Source organism: Elaeis guineensis, chromosome 3 (genome assembly GCF_000442705.2).
Source record: "Elaeis guineensis isolate ETL-2024a chromosome 3, EG11, whole genome shotgun sequence".
Lineage (NCBI taxonomy): Eukaryota > Viridiplantae > Streptophyta > Magnoliopsida > Arecales > Arecaceae > Elaeis > Elaeis guineensis.
Window position 1 is genome coordinate 125,535,713 of NC_025995.2, and position 21,562 is coordinate 125,557,274.

General features: G+C 36.6%; 2 protein-coding genes across 4 annotated transcripts; one reads left to right on the top strand and one right to left on the bottom strand.

Moving 5' to 3' along the window:
* The first annotated feature begins 371 nt into the window (after window positions 1–371).
* On the top strand, window positions 372–15,310 carry LOC105040282 (MAR-binding filament-like protein 1-1). 3 transcript variants are annotated; one of them, XR_012140264.1, is made up of 8 exons: window positions 372–763; window positions 3,131–3,253; window positions 3,989–4,254; window positions 4,348–4,491; window positions 7,963–9,802; window positions 9,904–10,044; window positions 10,456–10,595; window positions 14,209–15,310. XR_012140264.1 is itself a non-coding variant. In XM_073254875.1 (5 exons), exons 1-5 carry the CDS (start codon window positions 511–513, stop codon window positions 9,673–9,675), a joined length of 2,499 nt encoding a protein of 832 aa, XP_073110976.1. In that variant the 5' UTR covers window positions 372–510; the 3' UTR covers window positions 9,676–9,847. The 3 variants fall into 3 exon arrangements, 2 of the variants coding, with proteins under 2 accessions (XP_073110976.1, XP_010915045.2); XM_073254875.1 differs by lacking the exons at window positions 9,904–10,044; window positions 10,456–10,595; window positions 14,209–15,310 and having other exon boundaries at window positions 7,963–9,847; XM_010916743.4 differs by lacking the exons at window positions 9,904–10,044; window positions 10,456–10,595; window positions 14,209–15,310 and having other exon boundaries at window positions 4,351–4,491; window positions 7,963–9,847.
* LOC105040283 (probable sulfate transporter 3.4) lies at window positions 11,977–19,983 on the bottom strand. The gene is made up of 13 exons (XM_010916745.4): window positions 19,569–19,983; window positions 18,889–18,937; window positions 18,543–18,750; window positions 18,159–18,330; window positions 18,022–18,087; window positions 15,865–15,978; window positions 15,635–15,751; window positions 15,044–15,170; window positions 14,589–14,875; window positions 14,198–14,388; window positions 12,682–12,767; window positions 12,478–12,554; window positions 11,977–12,364 (listed from the first exon to the last, which is right to left on the bottom strand). Exons 1-13 carry the CDS (start codon window positions 19,899–19,901, stop codon window positions 12,194–12,196), a joined length of 1,998 nt encoding a protein of 665 aa, XP_010915047.1. The 5' UTR covers window positions 19,902–19,983; the 3' UTR covers window positions 11,977–12,193.
* Window positions 19,984–21,562: the final 1,579 nt, after the last annotated feature.

Sequence of the window (21,562 nt, forward strand, 5' to 3'; positions counted from 1 at the left end):
CGTGGCCAAACTCAATCCACATGTCATGGATAGAAATCCCTTGTCCTGGTGAGCTAGCTTTCCTCATCGGCTTATTCTTTTTCTTTTTCCTTGAAAAAGTCTTTTTTACCCCAAAAAAATAGTATTGGCTGACCTGGCACAACAAGTGCTCCCATATTTTAGACTCGACTGCACGCTTGGCCACCTAGAGCCGCAGTGGAGACCCGGTCAAAGGGACAGTCCTCCCACTTTGAATCATCCACCGTACGATCAATTTTTTTTTTCGCTATCCGAAGACGGACGCGTTAGATTTGCGAGAGCGGAGCGTTTGTGAGAGGGGGATTTTTACTCTCATTAGAGTCGGGGCCGCTAAAGAGGGGCAAAAAAAAAAAAGGTAAAAAGAAAAGGAAAAAGAAAAATCTACGGATGGGTGACTGAGAAGATGCGAGAGGGGAGACGAGGGAACGGCCGATTGGGAGAAAGAAAGAGTGCAGTCTAACGGTTTTGCATTTCCAGGAATTCGGTGGAAAAATGGGGATTGTATCGGAGAGCTCGATCTCATCGCAGTCACTCCTCTCTCTACCCTTCTTCTCTTCCGGGTCCTCCCCTTCTCTCTTGCCGTGTTCTCATCGAAAGGTTGCGAAGAAGAAAGTAGTGGTGGCCATGGCCTCGTCTCAGGGCGATAACGGCGGTTCCTCTAATAGGAGAACTTTTCTTTTGGTGGGTCTATCGGTTCTTCCCCTCCTGCCGCTTAGAGCGATAGCCGTGGAAGATCTGGCAATAGGTCAGTGGAGTTCGTTCTTGGGGCCTTTTCTTTTAGTTGTCTTCTTTATTTTTATCGATTCTTGGTTCATTGGCATTGCACAATAATTGCGTCTACTGGTGCCCTTTTTTTTTTAAATTCTTTTCAAATTTTCAGAGAGATGTTTTGTGTCGACGAAATTTGAGTAACCTAAGGGAAGAATTTTTGTCTAGTTGCTAGTTTAGTGCTCTTCATTAGATGTATTGTAAGTTTTTCCTTCTTTTTCTTGTTAAATCCCGTTCTTGATTCAGATAGAAAGTTTATTTTAGAAAGTTGCGCTCAAACACTGATAAATCCATCAACTAGAATTAGCCCGTGACCTGGTTTTCTGATCTTGCTTCGGGACAAATATCTCCATGTGTTTCACGGCATTATGAGATGGTTAGATCTTTTTTCTAATAATAATATAAATTTTGTGCCAAATAGTTCTACACACGGTTATAGTCCAATTTCTTTCTTTTTCTTCTTCTTTTTAATCGAAGTTACCAGCTTAATGTATTTTAGGTTACGCTCCAATAAGTTGGTTATAGAAACATTTAATAATTCGTTTCTCCGTAATCCGATTGCACTTGAGCACATATACCGTGACTCACCCTTTCCATCCTGCATTAGTTTTGTGGATGGTACTTTGCTATTGTTTGGCACCCAAGCTGAATTCCCGAAATCATCAAATTTCTGTAAAATCCATTCTGCTTGTTGTATCCGTGTCTTCTACAGTCTCCCACTATTCTTTTATATACCCTTCAACCTGATTCAAGAATCCCCTTTTCTTGGTTGGTTTTTACCTACTCTACGGGTAAAAAGTTTCTTTTTCTCACTCAATCCTATTAAACATCTCCCGTTTGCGATCTTTCTAATTTTAAAGCACATGTGTACTAACCTCTGGCATTAATCTTATATTATGCTCCTCTTCAATCCATAACAGTTATCCATTGACTTGAGATAAACCCCTCCATCTGCCTTACCCAGCTTTTTCCTTCAGAGCCTTAATAACGTTAAACTCTGCTTTGAACATTAGTGGTGCAATTTTGCTTTGTCCACTTTGCTCATTTTATTCTCTTAGCTATCCTCATCTATCTCTCCATCTTGGATTATTATATGTAAGAATGGAGGAGAGGTAGAAGAAGCGTGGAAGACTAATAGACAAGTATCTTGCCTGCAACTAGCCAATTTACTTCCCTAGAATTAATGTCATATATATATATATATATATATATATATATATATATATATATATATATATATATATATATTTAATGTTCCCTCGATGTATTTTATGTTCAGATTGACCATTTCATTTGCCCAAGCACCTATGCTTTCTCACACCCTTTTAATTTTCAAAGTCGTCTCTATTTTAACTTCATAATTTAGTTTTGTTTAATTTATTGCTTTTCCTCTTGTGATAATATTGATAATCTTGCAGTGTTTCAATAAAATTGCATTATCCACAGTGGTGGACCCACATAACTTGATCTATATATTCAGTCTGTATTCTCATCAGAGTTGCTTGTTCAGTTTCTTTTTCACTTTCATTTGGGCCTCAACTATCACAAGATTTACCATATGTTGCATATCTAGTCTTACTAATTTTTCCTTTTCGTTCTTCATTGCTTTTGCATATCTTTGAAATTCCTCATTTCCTGAGGCACACTCTTTACGTGCTCCAAAACTTTACTTGAAGTTATCTTTTAATATATTTCCCATTTAGACATATCATATCTTGTGCAATTCTCAACTTCTAGCTTCCCTTCTTTAGTTCTTTAGAATTATAGCATCATATTCTCAAGAATATTGTGGTTTCTTCACATCTATTCTTGTTTCTACTGTACAAGTCCATACAATGTTTCTTTGTGACTTTCTCATAGTACTCAAAATGCCAAGACTAAATAAAGGTAAAGAAAATATGGCTTCCATTATGGAAAGGCCACCATCACCCTAAATCTCAAGTCACTCTCTTGTTCAAGTGGAAATAATGCTGAGCAGGTTAATTTTTTTTCCCACCACTTGCAGAGTTGACCGTTGAAATTTTAGAGTCCAAAGTGAATGTGCCTATTATGTACGAGTATGGTTAACCAAGTCATATTTTTTTTGATCTGGTACATAGTGGTGTGATATTTGGAAAAAAAAAAAAGCACAATTTTATTTGTGAAAATAATGGAGAAAATAAGTGTCAATACTAGAGTGCTGTGGGTGCCCATTTTTTTCACAAATAGCTCCATGCGAGTTGATAGTATCTCCTTCACAAGATTTCTTTGCTGTTTGGTTTTTTTCTAGTCAGGATAGGTTAATCTTTGTTGCTACATCTTTAGTTTTTGCTTCATCATTGTTATATTATTATTATGATTTCAGGAAATCAAGACATGCAGCATCAGGCACTAGCAAATTTCCATAAACATGGACGTGGGAGTCAGATTTGGCCGCGTATCCAAGCATTTGATTTGGCGAGAGTAAAAAGACAAGATAAGGGGATATGTAAGAAAAAATAATTTTATCTAATCTGTGCATAATAATTTTTAGTATTGTAGAATAGAAAATGCTGGAGATAATTCATTTATTAAGGTTATTCGTCTTTGATACAAAGTTTTTTTTTTTTTTTTTGGTGGAATTCTTTGAGATAAAGTTGACACACTGTTTTTTGTTGTCAAGTGCTTGCTTATTAGTTGTTGATTTATACAATAGTCATTGGAAATATAATAGAGTTCAAGCATGCTATGGTTTAAACAAATGAATATGGTTCTTGAAGTCACATATGGCTTACTGGCTAGGAAATAAAAAATATGAAAAATACGGTTTAGTTTTTAAACTATATAGTATAATATGGCTCAAGCATGCTATAAGTTAACTGAATAATATAATACAAGAGATAGGGTACCCCTCCTCTTTGAGGAAGGCTACTGGACCTCAATGGTATCACTGAAGCCCATTTTTGTTGGCAGAGGTACTGTTACATTTGACTTTGCCTTTTCAGTTATTGGTTAGTGAACTGGATGGCCGAGGTCTGCTGCTAGTTTGCCTCATAGGCCTGCATGAGGTTAGTTAATCTCCTCAGAGGAGGGGATGACCCTGACTCATAATATAATTTAAATGGGTAGTTCTAAAGAAGCACTGTCAGGATTCTTCTTTATGATATATATGCATTGTACCTTTTTAACTTGAGTCTCTTATTTGCTTCATAATTTTCTTGTTCTATTTTTATTTTTGTTTTAGATAAAAAAGATATAGTAAACCCAGAAGTACAAGCTCTTAAAGAAGCAGAGAAGGAAATTTCATCCAAGGAGCCTAACAAGCCAGAGGTGCAAAAGCTTACAGGACCAGAGCAGGAAGTTTCATCCCAAGAGCCTAACACCCTAATGTTGCAATCTCTTAAAACACCAGAGCAGGAAGTTTCATCCCAAGAGCCTAACACCCTAATGTTGCAATCTCTTACAACACCAGAGCAGGAAATCTCATCCCAAGAGCCTAACCCAACAGAGGTAGCTTGATCCTATCCCTGTTGTTGAGTTTGAAACCTGACCAAGTCATCAGAAATTACTGTTTCTGAAAGGTGTATGTTTTTTTCCTCCTAGCAGCAAGTACATCTCCAGAATGCACCTGGTAGTTCATTTGTATCTCTCCTGAATGGTCTTGGAATAGTTGGGTCTGGGGTTCTCGGTGCATTATATGCAACATCTCAGAAGGAAAAGACAGCCATGGATTCGACCTTCGAATCTGTAAACTATCTTCAAACCTGCAATAGAGATGTTTCTTATATTTACAGCTTACTAGTATTTACAAATTGGCTGCTTTTTGGTGATTTTAAAGATTATGCATGACAATATACTTTGCATGATCGATATGCAAATACGCTTGCAACAAATTTATACAAATAGTATTTGTGTTCATGTGCATGTTTACAGGAGAGTCGCAATGTAGATGCTAAAATGTGTCTCCAGCATTACATACAGGCACAGTAGGTCTCTATTAATGAGTATTAGTGGATTTTGAGTATTCTAATTTCCAGAGAATATGTAACACACAATGACAAAAGAGTACTCAAAATGGGTGCCATATTTGATGCCAAATTTTAATGCATGATATATTGCAGAAACTGGCAGTCTTTACTTTCCTTGTTTCCTTTTTTTATTTGTTCGGGTGGGCTGGGCAAATGTGGGAGATACCTTATGAAACATTTACAAAGGTTTCCTACAAGAATATTTAACATTACAAGTTGCTCGAATTTCCAAGCAAACTTGTAGTTTATGTTTTCTAATATAAGCCAAACAATGGATTAACTTGTTTAGTTTGATCTTGGACAGCAAGCTTTTGGTGACTCCACCAAGCATACTGACATTTGATACCAAACTTAATATTTGATAGGTTTTGGATCGGTGAATTAGGGTCTAGAGCTACAGATAGGTAATCAGCAAGGTTTGTTGTGCTGACCTCTGTTGACTGGTAATAAATGTATCATACGATACCCATAATGTACTGGTATAACAGTGCTCCATGTCAGTATTTGGTGTACCGTACGGGTGAGCTACTGGGATGGTACCTAGTACCAGTACAACAAACCTTGGTGATCAGATATCTTAGGTTAATGTAGGGCTTAAAATGAGTTTCTTAAGCAAAAAATCAAGGTCTCAGGTTGATGGATTTTTGTCTTTTGAACTATAATTGATTTAGCTGAGCCATTAGAATAGACATAATTAGAGAAACTTTATATGAGATGATGAGGTTGGGTGGGGTTGGGTTGAGATTAGGAGACTATGGTTTGGTCGTGACTTGAAAGGCTTAGAATTTAGATATAGATTTTCCATGAAAATGGACACTTAATTGGTGAGGAACATACATGGTAGCAGTTGTCACCACTGCTGATGCTTAAAACTGGCAATAAGCCCCCTTGCTGTCATAACCTGGAGGGAGTTCTAGCCATGAACTTTTACCATGGAGACGAATGAAACCCCTGCTTCAAAGTCTATGGTAAATTCATCACAGCCATTACATATAGGCATGTACCTTAAAATGAACTATTAATCCTAGTGGAACCAAAATTCCTTTACTTCTTTAGAGAAAGTCTACTCTTGGTAAGACCTTTTTAGACAAAATCTAATATTGTAAAAAAAAAAATTAAGGTATATACATAACTTACTTGAAACGCATGCTTTAAAAATTGCATTATGAATTAACTAGTCACTTGTCAACTTAGTTACTTGGACAAGTTGGCCTGAAGATACTGAAAAATCATGATATAAACAAAATAAGATAGAAAGTAGACTCTAAAACCAACTTAAGAAAAAAATACATGCTCATACATCAGTTTCCTGTGCTGTGCAGAAACTTGCCTCAAGTGTAGGATCCTTATGGTGCAATCTTGCTTCATTATGATTTCATGTCTCATTCTTACCACCCACCACCAAATGTTCTTTACTTTGGTCGGTTAGACATCGTATAGATTGACTTGAAGTTTAAAGTTTAAACTGGTTCCTAAGAGAATTAACAATTTTGTAGGTTGTTGAATTTTCTAACAAATCTGCATTGTAATTTCTTTCTTTTTACAATATCTAAGTCAATGTCACAGGCTAACATATTAGTCTCATCTGGACTTCTTTCTTATCCTGCTATCAATATTGTGGATAAAGTGTCTATTGGACTACCTCTCTGAGTCAGGGGGAGCCAAAAGCAGTTATGTATTTTTTACGAGAATCAAACCCTTGCGTTTGACAAAAGGATGATGTTCTAAACATGCAAAACTTAAAATTTTGTGATTTATAGTACACAAAACTCTCTAGATTACTTTATGTAAAGAAGTGCATAATTCTTATTTCATTTTTCTTATTGTTAACTAATTAGTTGACCCAAAAGCTTAACAAAGAAACATAAATCTGAACTGTTTTCTCATTATAAGAAAAAAAGAACCTTGAATGCATTTGGTTCCCAAAGAAAGTTGTTTCCATAGGAAAGACCTGTGTCTTATTCTCTTTTGACCCTGAAAGAAATATGCTCAACTCAACTTAGTTAAGCCTTAATTCAAAACTAGTTGGCGTTGGCTGCCTGAATCCTTTTCCTCCAGTTTGCTCGGTTTAGGACCTTGAAGGAAACATATGCCATGTAAATCAAAAAAATAGATGGAAATAAATTGCATTGAATAGGATAAACCCATACCAAAGGTTTAGAAAACCTCTGTCCTATCCATTAGAAAATGGACGCTTTTCATTCCTATTTTCTTCTTTCGTATTCTTCTTTTCTCTTGTTTGGATAAAAAATGATTACACAGAAAATATTTTAAGGGAATAAAAAAAACAAGGATGCATATCCAAATCGATGATGCATGTATAATAAAGGGCATATATATGTAATAAAGAACATAGAGCGGGTAGCGGAATCAAACCTGCATCGTTGGCTTGGAATGCTAGGGGTAATAGTCGATGTTGGTTTATCGTTTTTAATGTTTCTAATTCAAAACCGAACATAAAATTTTGTTTTCATTTGGCTTCTTTGTAGAAGATCGATATATTCCCAAAGAGAAAAATTAGATCCATAACATCTATGTTAGCTTTTCTATATGAATCCATCCAAAGCTACTTGCTTTCTAGATGATCCCTCTAGAGGAGGGGGATTATACTAGATCCATTTAGTCTAGTTATTTTGTTTCTTATTTCCACTTTCAATTTTGCCAATCATAGTGGTTATGCTTGTATTATATTATAATTACCCAATAAGTATTGGATGGCTGAATGTATGAATGAGTCAGCTATCACAGTCCTCATCTACACTCTTTCCTTTATTTATTACCATCATAATTTCTGTTCAGTCTCATCAATTTATGCTATATTGGAGCATCTATAGCTTTTGAAGGCAACAAATCATCCTGGAGGATATCCATGTCTGTGCAACAAACAGTGTAGCCCTTGAAGTGATGAAAGCAGCATTATTGGTTTCATAATAGCAGAACAAAAATGCAAAACTGCAACATCTTAAAATCATATGAACACAAGCTTCATCCTCAGATGGGCTATCCTCTAGTAGTCTATCATAAAATGCATTTGTTAGAGTAACTTTTGTGTAGGTAGCAGCTGGCTACAACTGTTTATTAAGTATTGTAAGACTGTTGACAACAAGTTCAATATATACAGTATAATACAAACATTATTGTAATTACTTATCCAGATGGCCTTTTCTCTCTAATATTATTCAAAATGCAGATGAAGACAAAGCTGAGTGAAAATGAAGCAATGATATCTTCACTGAAGGAAAACTTTGGGAAAAGGCTACTGAAGGAACAAGAAGAACGAAAGAAACAAGTCACAAGGTTTAAGGAGGAGGAAGCCTCTCTTGTAAATCAACTAGCTTCTGCAAATGGAACCATAGCAGGTTTGCGTCAAGAAGTACAAAGTGAAAAACAACTAGCTGAGGATCTTAAAGCACAAATAGGTCAACTTGAGAGTAGTATCACGCAAACTGGGGCAGATAAGAAGATACTTGAAGCCAAATTTAAAGAAAAGATGGATATAATTGATGTTTTGCAGGATAAAATAAGCCTGATTAGCTTGGAGATAAATGATAAGGAAAAGAGCATAGAAGATCTCAAATTATCACTCGCTGAAAAGGAATCAGAATATAAGAATGTGGGCTCTATGATCAATCAGACCAAAGAGGATCTTGCACATGCAAATTCCACCATTGAACAGTTGAAAGAGGAGATCTTCAAAACTGGAGAAGAATTAACGTCAAAGATATCTTTAATTGATTCATTGAATGGAAAAAATCAGTCATTACAGGCAGAAAAAAATAACTATCAAAGAAAATTTGATGATCTTATCAAAGAGTATAATGATTTCAAGTCCACTTGTGAGAAAAAAGCAGCCCTTGATTCCAAACTCTTATCTAAGAAAGATGAACAGCTTCATCAGCTTGAAGAAAAGCTTAATCTTGTATTGGAGGAAGCTAGCAACAACCAATCGATGATCACTGAGTTGTCAAAAGAACGTGATGATGTAAAAGCATCTCTAGAAAGAGAAGTAAACAGTATGAAAAAATTGAAGGACGAGTTTCGAATAACCCAAGACACATTGGAAGCATCAAGACTTGAGGCTTCTAATCTGACCAAGGAACTAGAAGTGGCCAAAAAATCGTATGAGGAACTTGTATCTAAGGTTTCAAATATTCAGGATGAATTTCATGAATCAAGGAAACTATTAGTCAATGACCTGGATGAGGCAAAGTCTACATCAAAATTACTTTCTGATGAACTAGTCTCGATCAAAGAGGTCCTTAAGAGATCAGAAGAAGAGTGCAATGCCAAATCTGGTGAATTGAATGCTGTGATGGAAGATCGTGAGGGGTTAAAGAAAGAATTGTTAGAGATATATAAGAAACTAGAAACCACAGTGAATGACTTGAAAGAGGAAAGGAAGGTAGTTGCTACTTTGAACAGGGAGCTTGAAGTTTTGGGGAGACAAATACAAAGAGATTCAGAAGCACGAAGAGCTCTTGAGACAGATTTAGACGAGGCTACCAGATCACTTGATGAGATGAATAAGAGTGCATTGTTGCTCTCGAGGGAACTAGAGAACACTAATTCAAGAAATGCGAGCCTTGAAGCAGAGAAAGAGATGCTGGTCAAATCACTTACTGAGCAAAAGAATTTGACAAGAGAAGCCCAGGAAAATATTGAGGATGCCCAAAGCCTCATCACAAGGCTTGGGAGTGAGAGACAGATCTTGGAAAAGAGGTCTAAAAAGCTTGAGGAGGAATTAGGATCTGCGAAGGGTGAAATATTACGATTGCGGAGGCAGATCAGTATGAGCAAGGAAGCTGTTAACGAGCACCACCCAAAAACCAATGAAGTTGCATCTGGCACTCCTTTTACTGTGAAAAAGGTGACAAGTCGGAGGAAAAAGGGCGGGTCAACATGAGAAGTTTCTTAATGAAAACACAGATCAGGGAAGGCAACCCCTTGTTTTTTGCTGTTTCAGTTCAATGATTTGAAATTTTACATTCCAAACCATGCATCATGTTGTGTCATCCTTTAATTGAGTAATTGTAAGAGAACTTCACTCAATGAACTCTGGTCTTCTTTTTCTGCCAGTTCTGATTTTTTTAAAATGGCATTCTATTGTGTAAAAGTCACTGAACTGCGGCAGGAGTCGAAGGCATATTTCTGTTGTACAAAACTGCATATCAGGATTTGAGCTGTCAAAATGTTGGAAGATTGTCTTTCTTACAGTGATCTAAAGAAGACTGAACTGCAAATTTGAAGTAGAAGAAATTCGTAACCTCAAAAGGTCTGTTACCAACTTGTGGAACTTAATGTGTTTTTCCTCATTCCCCCCTTGAGATCATTGCAGTTGTACAAATTTCACCTGAATCATCTAACATATCCTATACTAATTATGTATAAGATGCCTATAATAATTACATATTCACATTGATACAGCTTCTTATGTTGGATAAGATGCCAACATGCAGCTAGTGAGAATTACACTAAGAGTCTTTGATGTATCGATGAGGATTGGTTGAACTTGTAACTGTTTGGTGTCGTAACTTGTAATGAGTCTGTGCTAAAACTTTAATTTTTGGTGTTCAATTCCAGTTGCATGCTTTCCTTCCCTATATATTGAATACTCAGTTAATTACCACTCATGTTTCGCTTATGGGTGTCAATGACCTAACATGCTTCATTTAGAATACTGCAGGCTGATGGAGCATTCTGGTAGAGTTGAGAAAGGGAGAGACAGACCAGATATAAAATCGAGCATGGATGGAGTGCTTTAATATGGGGATAGATGCGGGGGACAACTGACATGTCCTATTTTTCATCAGAAGAAACACAAAGGTAACATTGTAAATGCAAGAGGAGATCTTTCACTTCATGAAAATACACAATCCACATAATTTCTAATGCACTTACATTTACCTTTGTGCATTAATATGCCAGCATGTGATTGGAAGTTGATGTGCCCCATATACAGACCTGTTTAAGAAAGCTTTTTCCTTATTCGCTCATGTCACAGTACATAGTCACTCTACACTAGTAGCAGACCTTCTTCTTCTTCTTTTGAGACGAGGATGGGGTTTCTGGCGCCACCTAATTTATTGTGATGGCAAAGTTCAAAGTGATGTAGGTGGAACTTGGACTTTACTGACTGACCCAGTTGGGATGCAGCAAACTTTGTTCTTGTATTACTCAGAAATATCCAATTTGCAAGAAACCCACTGGCTAGTATAATCAAACTGACTGGTGTATAGGAAATCTTTAAATTGATTCGATATTCTTTAGTATCTTGTTTTGCAGTTCTTCATGAATGTACCATATATGATATCCATGAACTATATTTTTATTGATCAGTGATCTTACGACCTTAAAATTTAATTTATATATAAAGCAGTGCATTCATTTGTTCTGCATCTTCTTAGTTCCTGTCTGCTTTGTTGACCAAGTTAATATGATTGTGAGTAAAGTCTGCTTTATCACGGAAAGATTCTATCCTGATATTGTTCCATTGCATGGGTATGTGTGTGAAAGGGAAAGAAAGTTGTAACAAAGGTATATCATGGGAAACTGAGCGCTCATCTGATTTATAGATGCCTTCTGTTTGTGATGATAAGAAGCAGCCTCCTTAAGGAGAAATGGATAGGTTCAATGAAGTACGACGCGAGGATATTCATCATTCCCGTCTTGGTGAATGGGTCAGCAAAAGTTTTCTTTTGGCAATAATGAGGGATCATATCGATCTTATTTTGTTTTTTCCCCTAGTCTTTCCTCAGATTTTGGTGATTAATTTTGGGTTTTCTTCCGGGGAGGAAATATAAGGTATTATTACAAAACCAAATATAACGTTGGTTAGGATGTTGGATCAATTTTCTTATCCTCGATGTGCAGTTGGTGACATCTTTAGTTCAAGAATAATCGTGATGAGACTGTGAATTCTCGTATTGTTCTTATTTGTCTGTTTTGATAATGGGTTAAAAATTGAGTTCTCCTTTTAGGATCTGTATGGTTGATGACAACGGATATCTTTGATATTTCCAACAAGCATGATGTCTCTGTTCTGGGATTTCAGAATGATGATGCTTGCAAAGAAAATTCTTATGAAAAGATTTTGAGTATTTAATGTGTCTTCAGAGGCCAGGAATGCCTCAGCTAGAACAAATGTGTGTATAAATGAACGAAACCAGGCAGACATTACAGCAGTAAACAGTAAGATTGCTTGAGGGATACAAAACTAAATTGAACTGATATTATTTTCTTCAAAACCCATTTGTAACTTGGTATCTGCATTCTTTTTTCAAAATCTCTTCTTACAAGAGGTCAGTATTGTCACTCACTAGTATGTAAGTTTGTTTTCGCCTGCCTCAGATACCAAGCAACTTTTAGTTACCATTCAGCTATCTACTTTGCTTCATAAGCTATTCTCTTGCTTTCTAGGTGAACTATTGTTCTATAGAAAACACATGTGATCTAAGCTGGTCCTTGTACATGGAAGAGACTGCGGCAACAGCTTCTGCAACAGTCATATAAATCCCTTCAGATCCAAACTGTTCCCAGATCCCTGATTGATTCATCCTTTCTGTCACATCCCCCACTGGATTCGCTAGGACAAGCTGCAACATCAAACAGGAAGAAGAAATTATGCTAATTCTATTTCCCTGCTTGAATGCATTGATAGGTTGTACATTGCTAAATTTGGTTTTAGTGATTAGAGAATTTTCCTTACCTCAATAGATCTCTTATCAAATGTCTTCTTCAGCTCAGAGAGTGTGTCCATGCCACTTGTGTCTATTGTCGTCACAGCTGAGAAAATTTTGAAGTTTATAAATCAGTTGGAAAAAAAAAAATGATGATACAAATAGTTCTCTGTTGTAATTGCATTCAATTGGTTCATTTGGATTTAGACTTGCTTCTGAAGGTGATCGCTTACCAGCCATGTCCAAAACAATACATTTGATAGAGCTCTCATTCATTTTTATGGCCCTCTCTTCCTCTTCTCGCACCCATCTCAAGATCCTGACCATTGATTTAATTAGTATTGATATATTAGAAGAGTTAATCATTTACAAATGATCATCAGAAAATTTGTTTTCATGCTTTCATGTGTTATTTCCAAGTGCATTTGTGATATTTTTGGTATATTTACAGGCTATAGCTTTTTAAATGCATCTATGAAGTATTGCCTTATTCTAATGCCATCTTCTAATTTTCTATACAAAAGGGGAAGCAGCTGATGCAACTTGAATCTTGCACAAGCAAGATCTGATCATTTTGGGAGAAGGAAAAACGAAATCTAGAATTAATTCTCAAGCTTTAACTTTCAGTCAATTCAAATTTGCTATTTGTACCTTCAATTTCGATCCGGTCTGGTATAACTTTCAGCTAATTAGGATGTTTTTATTCCAGGGATAGAGCCAGGATTTACCACCTGGGAGTGCCGTAATCTTAATTAAAAATTATTTTTTAAGCATAGGTCATGATTTCTGCTGCATTCATCTGTTAGAATATCAAGGCTTAGAAATAGCCATTAGATCAATTACAATTCCTCCACTTATGTTTAAAATTCAAATCTTTATACTCAGTTGAGCAATATTATGTTTCTCTCAGTGTCTTTATTTTGTGTGTCTTAACAAATATCTTTAGTTTCTCACTATAATGAATAAGAACATCCATCATAACAGGTATTAATTGATTCAAAAATAAACAAATTGATGATTGATTGTGGTATGTACTTCCATTTCAACGGTATAATAGTTTAAGAGAGGTTGGATTATTTGCAGTGTTTTTGGTGTCCAGTTGACAATAAAATTGTGTAATTCGGTGTTTATTGAAAAGCTAATACAGAAGGTGAATTAAAAGCTCAAAATTGATGATGATGACAAAATATAATCTAAGATCTTAAAGATTCTTGTTGGTATGGGTATGGGACGGTTGTTTACTTATTAGAATTAATTTGTTAAGAAGTCCTAGTTGAGAAAATATTATTAGAGTTTCAAAGGAAATGTAGCACTTAATTCATGGGATTCATATGTCATCTGTACGCCATCAACCTTGAAATCAAGTGTTAAGGGAGCTGTGTAACCAGAAGATTCGGAACTAGGGAGTGCGCTTGGAAAAATTACCCACACTATAGAAGGAAAAGCTTATAACTTTAGGGATTCATGGCCTTATTGAGTTGCCATATGGTTTCACTGTTCCAGTTCTATGTGTAGGCCTGCCAATTTAAGCTATCGGTGAGGCATTTGATCCATCTAATTGGCTAACATAACTTTTAACCCTAGACACTGTTTAAGGCATAGGTTGAAACCTTTGAAGTTTTGAATGCATGTATGACAGGCATTTGACCAATCTAATTGGCTAACGTAACTTTTTAACTCTAGACACTGTTTAAGGCATAGGTTGAAACCTTTGAAGTTTGAATACAAATATGACACATGAAAACTCACCTTTCTTGTAGGTACATGCAATTGGCGAAGTAGATGGGGGACTCGATGCCAAGAATGAGAAAAGCAGGAACCCTTGTGGCCTCCTTGTAGTGTGCTAGATTTCTATAGCTTTGAGTCCCTGGAACATTCCCCATGATTGCAGTGTTTGGCCGGGTTACATGTACCAAAATTTTAAATATGGAGATCACCACCTGCAGATCAAATAGGAAAAGTCTCTCACTCACTCACTCACAGTTTCACACCCAAACTTGGTTCTCTTAGTGCACATTTCTTTTTATATTCTCCCACTAAGCAAATTGGAAGACCTATTTTAGTTTATTTGATAAAACATTTAAGTGAATCTGTGCTATATGGTGTTCGGTTGCTCTGATGAAATATGAATAGGGCTTACAGCGATCGCAAGGCCAATCTGCACTGAGATGAAGAGAACACCAAGGAAAGCAGATATGCAAGCCAGGAAATCGAGCTTGTCCACCTTCCACAGCCGGATCATGCCATGGAGATCAATGAGACCGACGACTGCTGTTATAATGATCGCAGCCAAAATAACTTTGGGCGTGTAGTAAAATAGCGGCAGGAGAAATAGCATTGTTATGAGCACAGCTGCTGCCATAACTATGTTGGAGAGTGCTGTCCTGCACCCAGCATTATAGTTCACAGCTGACCGAGAAAATGATCCTGCATTCAGTCAGAGAAAATACAATTAGATAACAAATATTAGCATGATTAAGTATAATATGATTCATTGGAGGAATTTGGGAGCATATATTTATAAACAAATACTAAACATGATTAGATCTGCCTTGAGTTATTAATTTGTTCTTTTATTGTTTATTTATCAAATACCTGTCGTGACGTAGCATGATGCACAAGAGCCAGCCATGTTCATGATTCCAATGGCCATCATTTCTTTGTTTCCGTCAACCTGGTAGTTCTTTAGAGAGGCAAATGTTCTTCCAACAGCAATACCTTCCTGTAATTGCATGGTAGAATTTGTTCTTGTTTATGGCACTGGCATGGTCTGTCACTCTGTTGTATATATCTAAAATACGTGGTATGCGTTTAAGTGTACCATAGAATCATGATATTAATGAATCTTTTGAAATTGCTTTATATTTTTGCAATGTGGCATCGTTGGTTGTATAATTGGAATCTCAAAAAACTTCCAAAACCATGAAATTGAAAAGATCTAATTCCAGTAGAATTTTTCAAATTCATCTCTCTCTTAGTTGTATGCAAAAGTTTCCAGTTGTGAACATTGGTTTTAACAACCAAACCCTTTCTGGGGGAAAAAGAAATTCTCAGATTTCGAATTTTGAAATTTGAAATTTATGGGAAAAAAATCGTGATGTTCAGATTTTTAACCTCCAAACGTAGCCGTGGTGTAGCATTGACTGAAAAATATATAGGAGAGAGATTATTTTTATGCTATCTTACGGTGAGAGACAAGATGCCGGTGATAATTCCCGTCTTAATGGAAAGACCCAAGTAAGATCCTTCAAAAAGTAGCATGTTGGCCGAAGGAGGGTTAACCCCTTTTTGCAGTTGCCCGATCTGTTTGGCGGGGACACAGAAATGTGATTAATGAAGCACGCTTGTGAAAGAACTTGAAATTTCAGCAGAGAAATGCCAAGGAAAAAGTATGCATTAAAAATTTGAGTACGTACTATGCTGATGCCATGGTCCTGAGCTTTAGTGGCGAAGGAAATGATGGTGGAGAGAATCACTGAGGCCAAAGGAGCTGCTGCTGATACCCAGAAGAGCTTCGGCCGGCTCTGGCTCTGTTATACATTACCGGGTTCTTTATTTCAAAAATATCAAAACCAAAACAATAACCTATAATTCGTATAAAAATAATTAATATACCCAAAAAAATAAAAAGGCAATGCGGATGGAAGGGGGAAAAATGTTTAAGACCCGTTCTTGGTTGTTGGTGGGCCCAACCTAAGCTATTCTGATCCATAAGTTTTGTTTGGTGCGTTCTATCACCCGTCGTGTTTTTGGGAGGACCAATAGCCGATTAGAATAGGTCCCCACCTAAGACTGCAAATGAGTCAGTTTGATCCATGGCCCAACCCAACCAGTTTAGACTTGATCTGTCCATTTTAGAGAACCTGTGGAGCTGGGTTGGGTTCTAAATTGGACCCGTTCTATTTCTGGTGTCGAGTTTGATTTACTAAATTTTGATTGGACTTTATCCATTCGGATTCGTTTGATTTCTGAATCAATTTTAAATCTTCTATGATATGATCCATCTTGATCCAAACATAAATACACTATACTATTGACGAGACATAGATATTCTTCATACTGCGGTTCCCTCTAGTCCGTTCCTTGGTTGGGTTTGTTAGGATCTGAATCTGTTTGAGTCTCTAAGTTATGATTCTAGACTTATACGAGCAATAGAGGTACAAACAAGTCAAGTTACCCATCAACTACTTGAGCACAACTCGACTTGGCTATACTCAAGCTCAAATAGTTCGAATAGTTTTTCGAGTTGACCTCAAGTAGCAAGATATTTGTCTTGAAATCTCGCGGTCCTATTTGAGTTTCCACACAATTTTAATAATATTATTTTTATTTATAATATACATACATTAATATTTATAGTGTTAGTAGGCTAAGATTCAAATTCGAACTTGAGTATAGCTCGGTTGATATTTGAGTCAAATCGAGTCAATCTCGAGTTTATTGTTTTTCATTAAATTGAGCTCAAGCTTGACATATCAAAACCTAGTCGATTTTGAGTCGATTTTCGAGCCCGAGTGTTTTGAATCAAGTTAAATTTAAGCTTCTAGCTATTCAATTGCACCCTTAGTGAGCAATAAAAAGAGATTTAAAATTATTTTTATATCCTAATTATTCTAAGAGTTATATTGTTCATTATCTACTTCATATATATGATTAATAGTAGTTGGTTATGTGATAATTAATATATTTATGTTATTGATTGTTGAACTTCATTGTCACCAAAGTAGATGCTGAAGGAAGAGATCAAGACAGAAAAAAGCAGAGGGAGTCCAAGTTGCAGCTACCAGTGGATCTCAGGGATCCTTGTGTCTAATTGATGGTAAATGTTGCATCTCAGTTATAGAACACCAGTCATTTATATTTAGTTTATCATCTAATGAATTGAATCATCTAATCAATAGTGTGTAAAGTCATAAGCAGTATGACCTTTTTTAAAAGAAAAATTCATAATTTGTATAGTGTTTGGACGCTTAAGCATTACTCCTTTCTACAGGCCTGTTGAGCATGTAATATTTTGACATATGTACTCTTTATCCATTGTCAAAGTATTCCTACATATTTGTTACAGTAGCTTAACTAATTCCAACATTTAGTCAGTTGGATGATAAATATAGGGATCCAAGCCAACCTAGATTTGAATTTTTTGAGTTGTGGCAAATTTATAAGTGGATCTGACTCATTGAAAATTTTGTCTGTGGCTCGACCCAATCAGATCTGATCCTCTATTGGGTTGAGTCTAGATTCAACATTAGGATCCAATCAAAGGATGAGTCAGATCAGGGTCACTCACAATTTAGTTTGATCCAATCCATTTATACCTCTATCTCCACGTAAGGGGAAGGGGTTTTTTATTTTTTATTTTTTTTATTTACTTCTAGTGGTAGGGGAACTTCGTGATGAACTTTTGATTCCTTATAGTGGCAAGCAACTTGAACCCACCACAATTTAAGCACCCTTGGGTTTAAATCTCGTCCTTTCTTTTAGATCAAAAAAAGCTTAAGTCTCCTCGTAAAAAAATAAAACAAAATAGAAGCTTTAGTCAAATAAAGGAGGGTCGGGTACTTAGTACTTACAATATGCCTTGTTACCAATAGGAAAACGAGGAACGAGAAGCCCATCACAATTGTCTGCCAAGCCCACTGCAATATTAACATTTATATATTAGCTAAGCCCATTAAAACGCCATGACATCTGCTAAAGTTTTAGCTACCTCTGTTCTGTTCTCGAAAACTGAAAGCATGACAGGGATGAATCCCATCTGGTTCGTGAAATGAACAATCCCAAGCAATCCTTTCAGCTGTTGCAGCGATACGATGATCGCAGCCCCACCCATGAACCCAAGGAGGGTTGCTTTTGATAGAAAATCCACAATAAAGCCCAGCCTATAAGACATGATACCCAATAACAAAATTTGGTCAAAAGAAATACTTTAATTGCGTTACAAGTTTTTTTTTTTTTTTCTTTTTCTTACATCATCTATATTCCCAAGAGCACCAAATTATGCAGCATATCAAATTAAGTGCGTCTAATAAAGTAACGTTTATGGGATATCATAGTGGCTTGAGAATAATTCAAGTGCAAGAGAACCTTTTACCTTAGAAAACCTAACGATGCTTGGAAGACGCCAGCGAAGAAAGTGGCGGAGAAAGCTAGCTGAAGATATAGGCCAGGCTCCTTCTCAGGAGAGACTTCTTCTCTTAGCATGGATCCCATTACTAAAGATGCAATTGATACGGGGCCGACAGCAAGGTCTCTCGAGCTTCCAAGAATAGAATAAATCAGTGGTGGCACAAAACTTGAATCTGTCATACCATAGTCAATATAAAAATATTAGTAAATCTCTTAGCAATACATGGTTAAGGGTGCCGAATGATTTCTTGTGAGGCTTCCACCATCACAACACTTTATAGCATATATAGAGTGTAGAAGTTAAGACTCACATAGGCCAATGATGGGGGGCAAATTGGCAAGCTTTGCGTAGCTGATTCCCTGTTGAATTCAAGTAGAGCTATCAAGGTTACCAACCGGTAGTACTGATAGTATTGAATCAGTGATCTCAAGAAAATTAAACTAACAAAAGGAATTTAAGAGTTTTTTTTTGTCCCATCTACTTTGGCGCTTGATCCTTTGGGAAGTAAAGCAAATAGAGTTTTTTCTTTCTTTCTTTTTTTCCCCGATGATAAGGGTGGCTGGAAAAGCGGCCAGCTGCCCTTTATTCAAAAGCAGAGTATTTACAGAATGAGAGGTAAACCAAAAATAGTTCACAGTAGCTCCCGTTTTATAATGTAATTAAAATAACTCTCTTTTGCAAATTAATTTCCAACCCCAAAAAAAAAAAAAGAATAGAAGGCCCCTGTATTCTTGCATCACGTAACGAACTTTTTTAAAAGAAACACCTATTAACATAAGTAACGAATTTTTGTTCAAAGCCAAATTAATTTCTTAAACGGTTACATAACCAAAAGAAACTATCAGCTTATTCAAATGCTAGATAGGGATGCTGCCTCCCAAAACCAAAGGAATGATAAAAACGAGTACTACTACTGCTACAAAATAAATATATTGATAAATTGACAGACAGAAAGATGGATAGAAAGGGCGTTATGGCAAGTTTGCATACTTGAGGAATTGCCAAGCTAGCAATGGTGAGGCCAGAGACTACATCAGCCTTGAGGAGATTGAGTCTGTACTCGGAGCCCCACTGGAAGATTGGAAAGAGATATTGGAAACCCAGGATCACCTTCCTAAAGAAAGGTTGGTTTTTGAACTGGTGGAGGGGATCATCTGGGAAGAAGACCTCATTCAGCCTCTGTTTTAGAGACTGAAGAGTGGTCTTCTTCTGTGGCAAGGAGACCCTGTGGATCTCCATGGGTGGTATGGTTGAAGGTGGCAGAGATGACTCGAGGTCAACGACATCTGGGAAGTTTTCCACTCTTTTGCTGCTTCCGACCATTGCAGGCAGTGGAGGGAGCAGGAAACCAGGTTAAAGACGGGCCAAGGGCAATGGAATAGGGCGCATAGGCTTGAGGAAAGAATACGAGAAAGGTGTTACTACTTATAGAGAGAGAGGGTGGTGGGAGGGTGAGTGCTTGTCTGAGTTGGCAAATAGTCTGGTGGTTCTTCTGAAGAGGAAGGGACAATTATGAGAATACTGAGAAAAAGGAGATCAGAACATCTACCATATTTTTTTTTTTGGTAGGATAAGGGCCCGGGAAGTTTGGTAGTTTGATCAAGGAAGAAACTGAAAAAATTATTAAAAAGAAGTGCTTGCTTTTTTTCCTAAACAAACTATGGATAATATTTTAAAATATAATTAACAATGATAAACAATAACTTCATGGAAGTAGAAAAAACAAGCAGCCAAAGGATAGGAACATCAAATTTTTACATGAAAAATTTTTCAAGAAAAAAAAAAATCTTAAAGTACCAAGCGAGAATCCATTATTCAATATATAAAGAGTACAAGAGGTCTACAATAACGGACAAAAAAATCTTTATAAAAAAAGTATCAACAAGCTTCTAACTTATAAAATTTATAGACACACCTTCAAAGAGAAAAATCTCTGATTTTTTGAAAGTAGCAAATATTCTTGTAGATGAGATGAGTGAATAAAATCAAACTCCTGTGCCTAGAACTTCAATCCAAGATGAACTTTATATAAGAAATCTTTGTTGTGTGTGAAACTCAAAATCCTATCTTTCCTCTATTTTTCTCTTTTCTTTTTTCTCTTTGTATAGATTATCACTTAAAAATATATGCCCAACATCCATTGATATGACGTGGGCCATTCAATAGGGGCTGGTCCAAAATATAAATAGTAAGTGCAACAAAAATTGGCATAAAGTACTCGATTTCTCTGCTTCCTGGAACGCCCAACACCACATCCTTCCACTCACATGCAGGCCTCAAGCTTTTGTAGCCTCAAGCTATTTGGGGCTTACATCCTAATGAAAGCACCTGGTCTTCGGTGTAATCAAAAGTCGGTGTGTAAGTATCACTCATGGAGAATTTGTGCCTTGCCATTGGCTCCGCTTCGGGGTCAACCAGGGATTCCAGTGCGTGAGTTGCGGTGTAGCAATTACGTGAGAGGGGTGATCAACGGTTAAAACAAACGTACACAAAAATGATACCAGAAATATAAGTCAATTCACATCGAATCACATGAGGGTCTCTTTTTTAACAAAAAAAAAAAAAAAAAAATCATGAGGTTTTCTCGGAGCATGCTTCCTTTGGCAATGGGTTGATGAAAAATTCTTTGTGCACTGCACATGGTGCACGAATATACGTATAGTACAGTGATTGACTCACACACGGAGCCGAACAGTATATGAAAAAAAAAAAAATTTTGCCGGCCTCATGCGTGAGCCAATTAGCGCGCAGGGCATGCATTCCGCACCGCATGCGGTGCACAAAGAATTTTTCATGAGTTGATACTTGATACGCTACCTAATAGGAGTCGCCTCTGCTAACACACGAAACAACCCCTTAAATCTAAATGAAAGCTTGATCGGATCCAAGGTCTTTGGCACAATCATCCAAAGATTACATGCAACAACTTAGAATTTCATCCAAAAATATTAACTAAAAGATATTATATATTTGAGTTCTTTGAT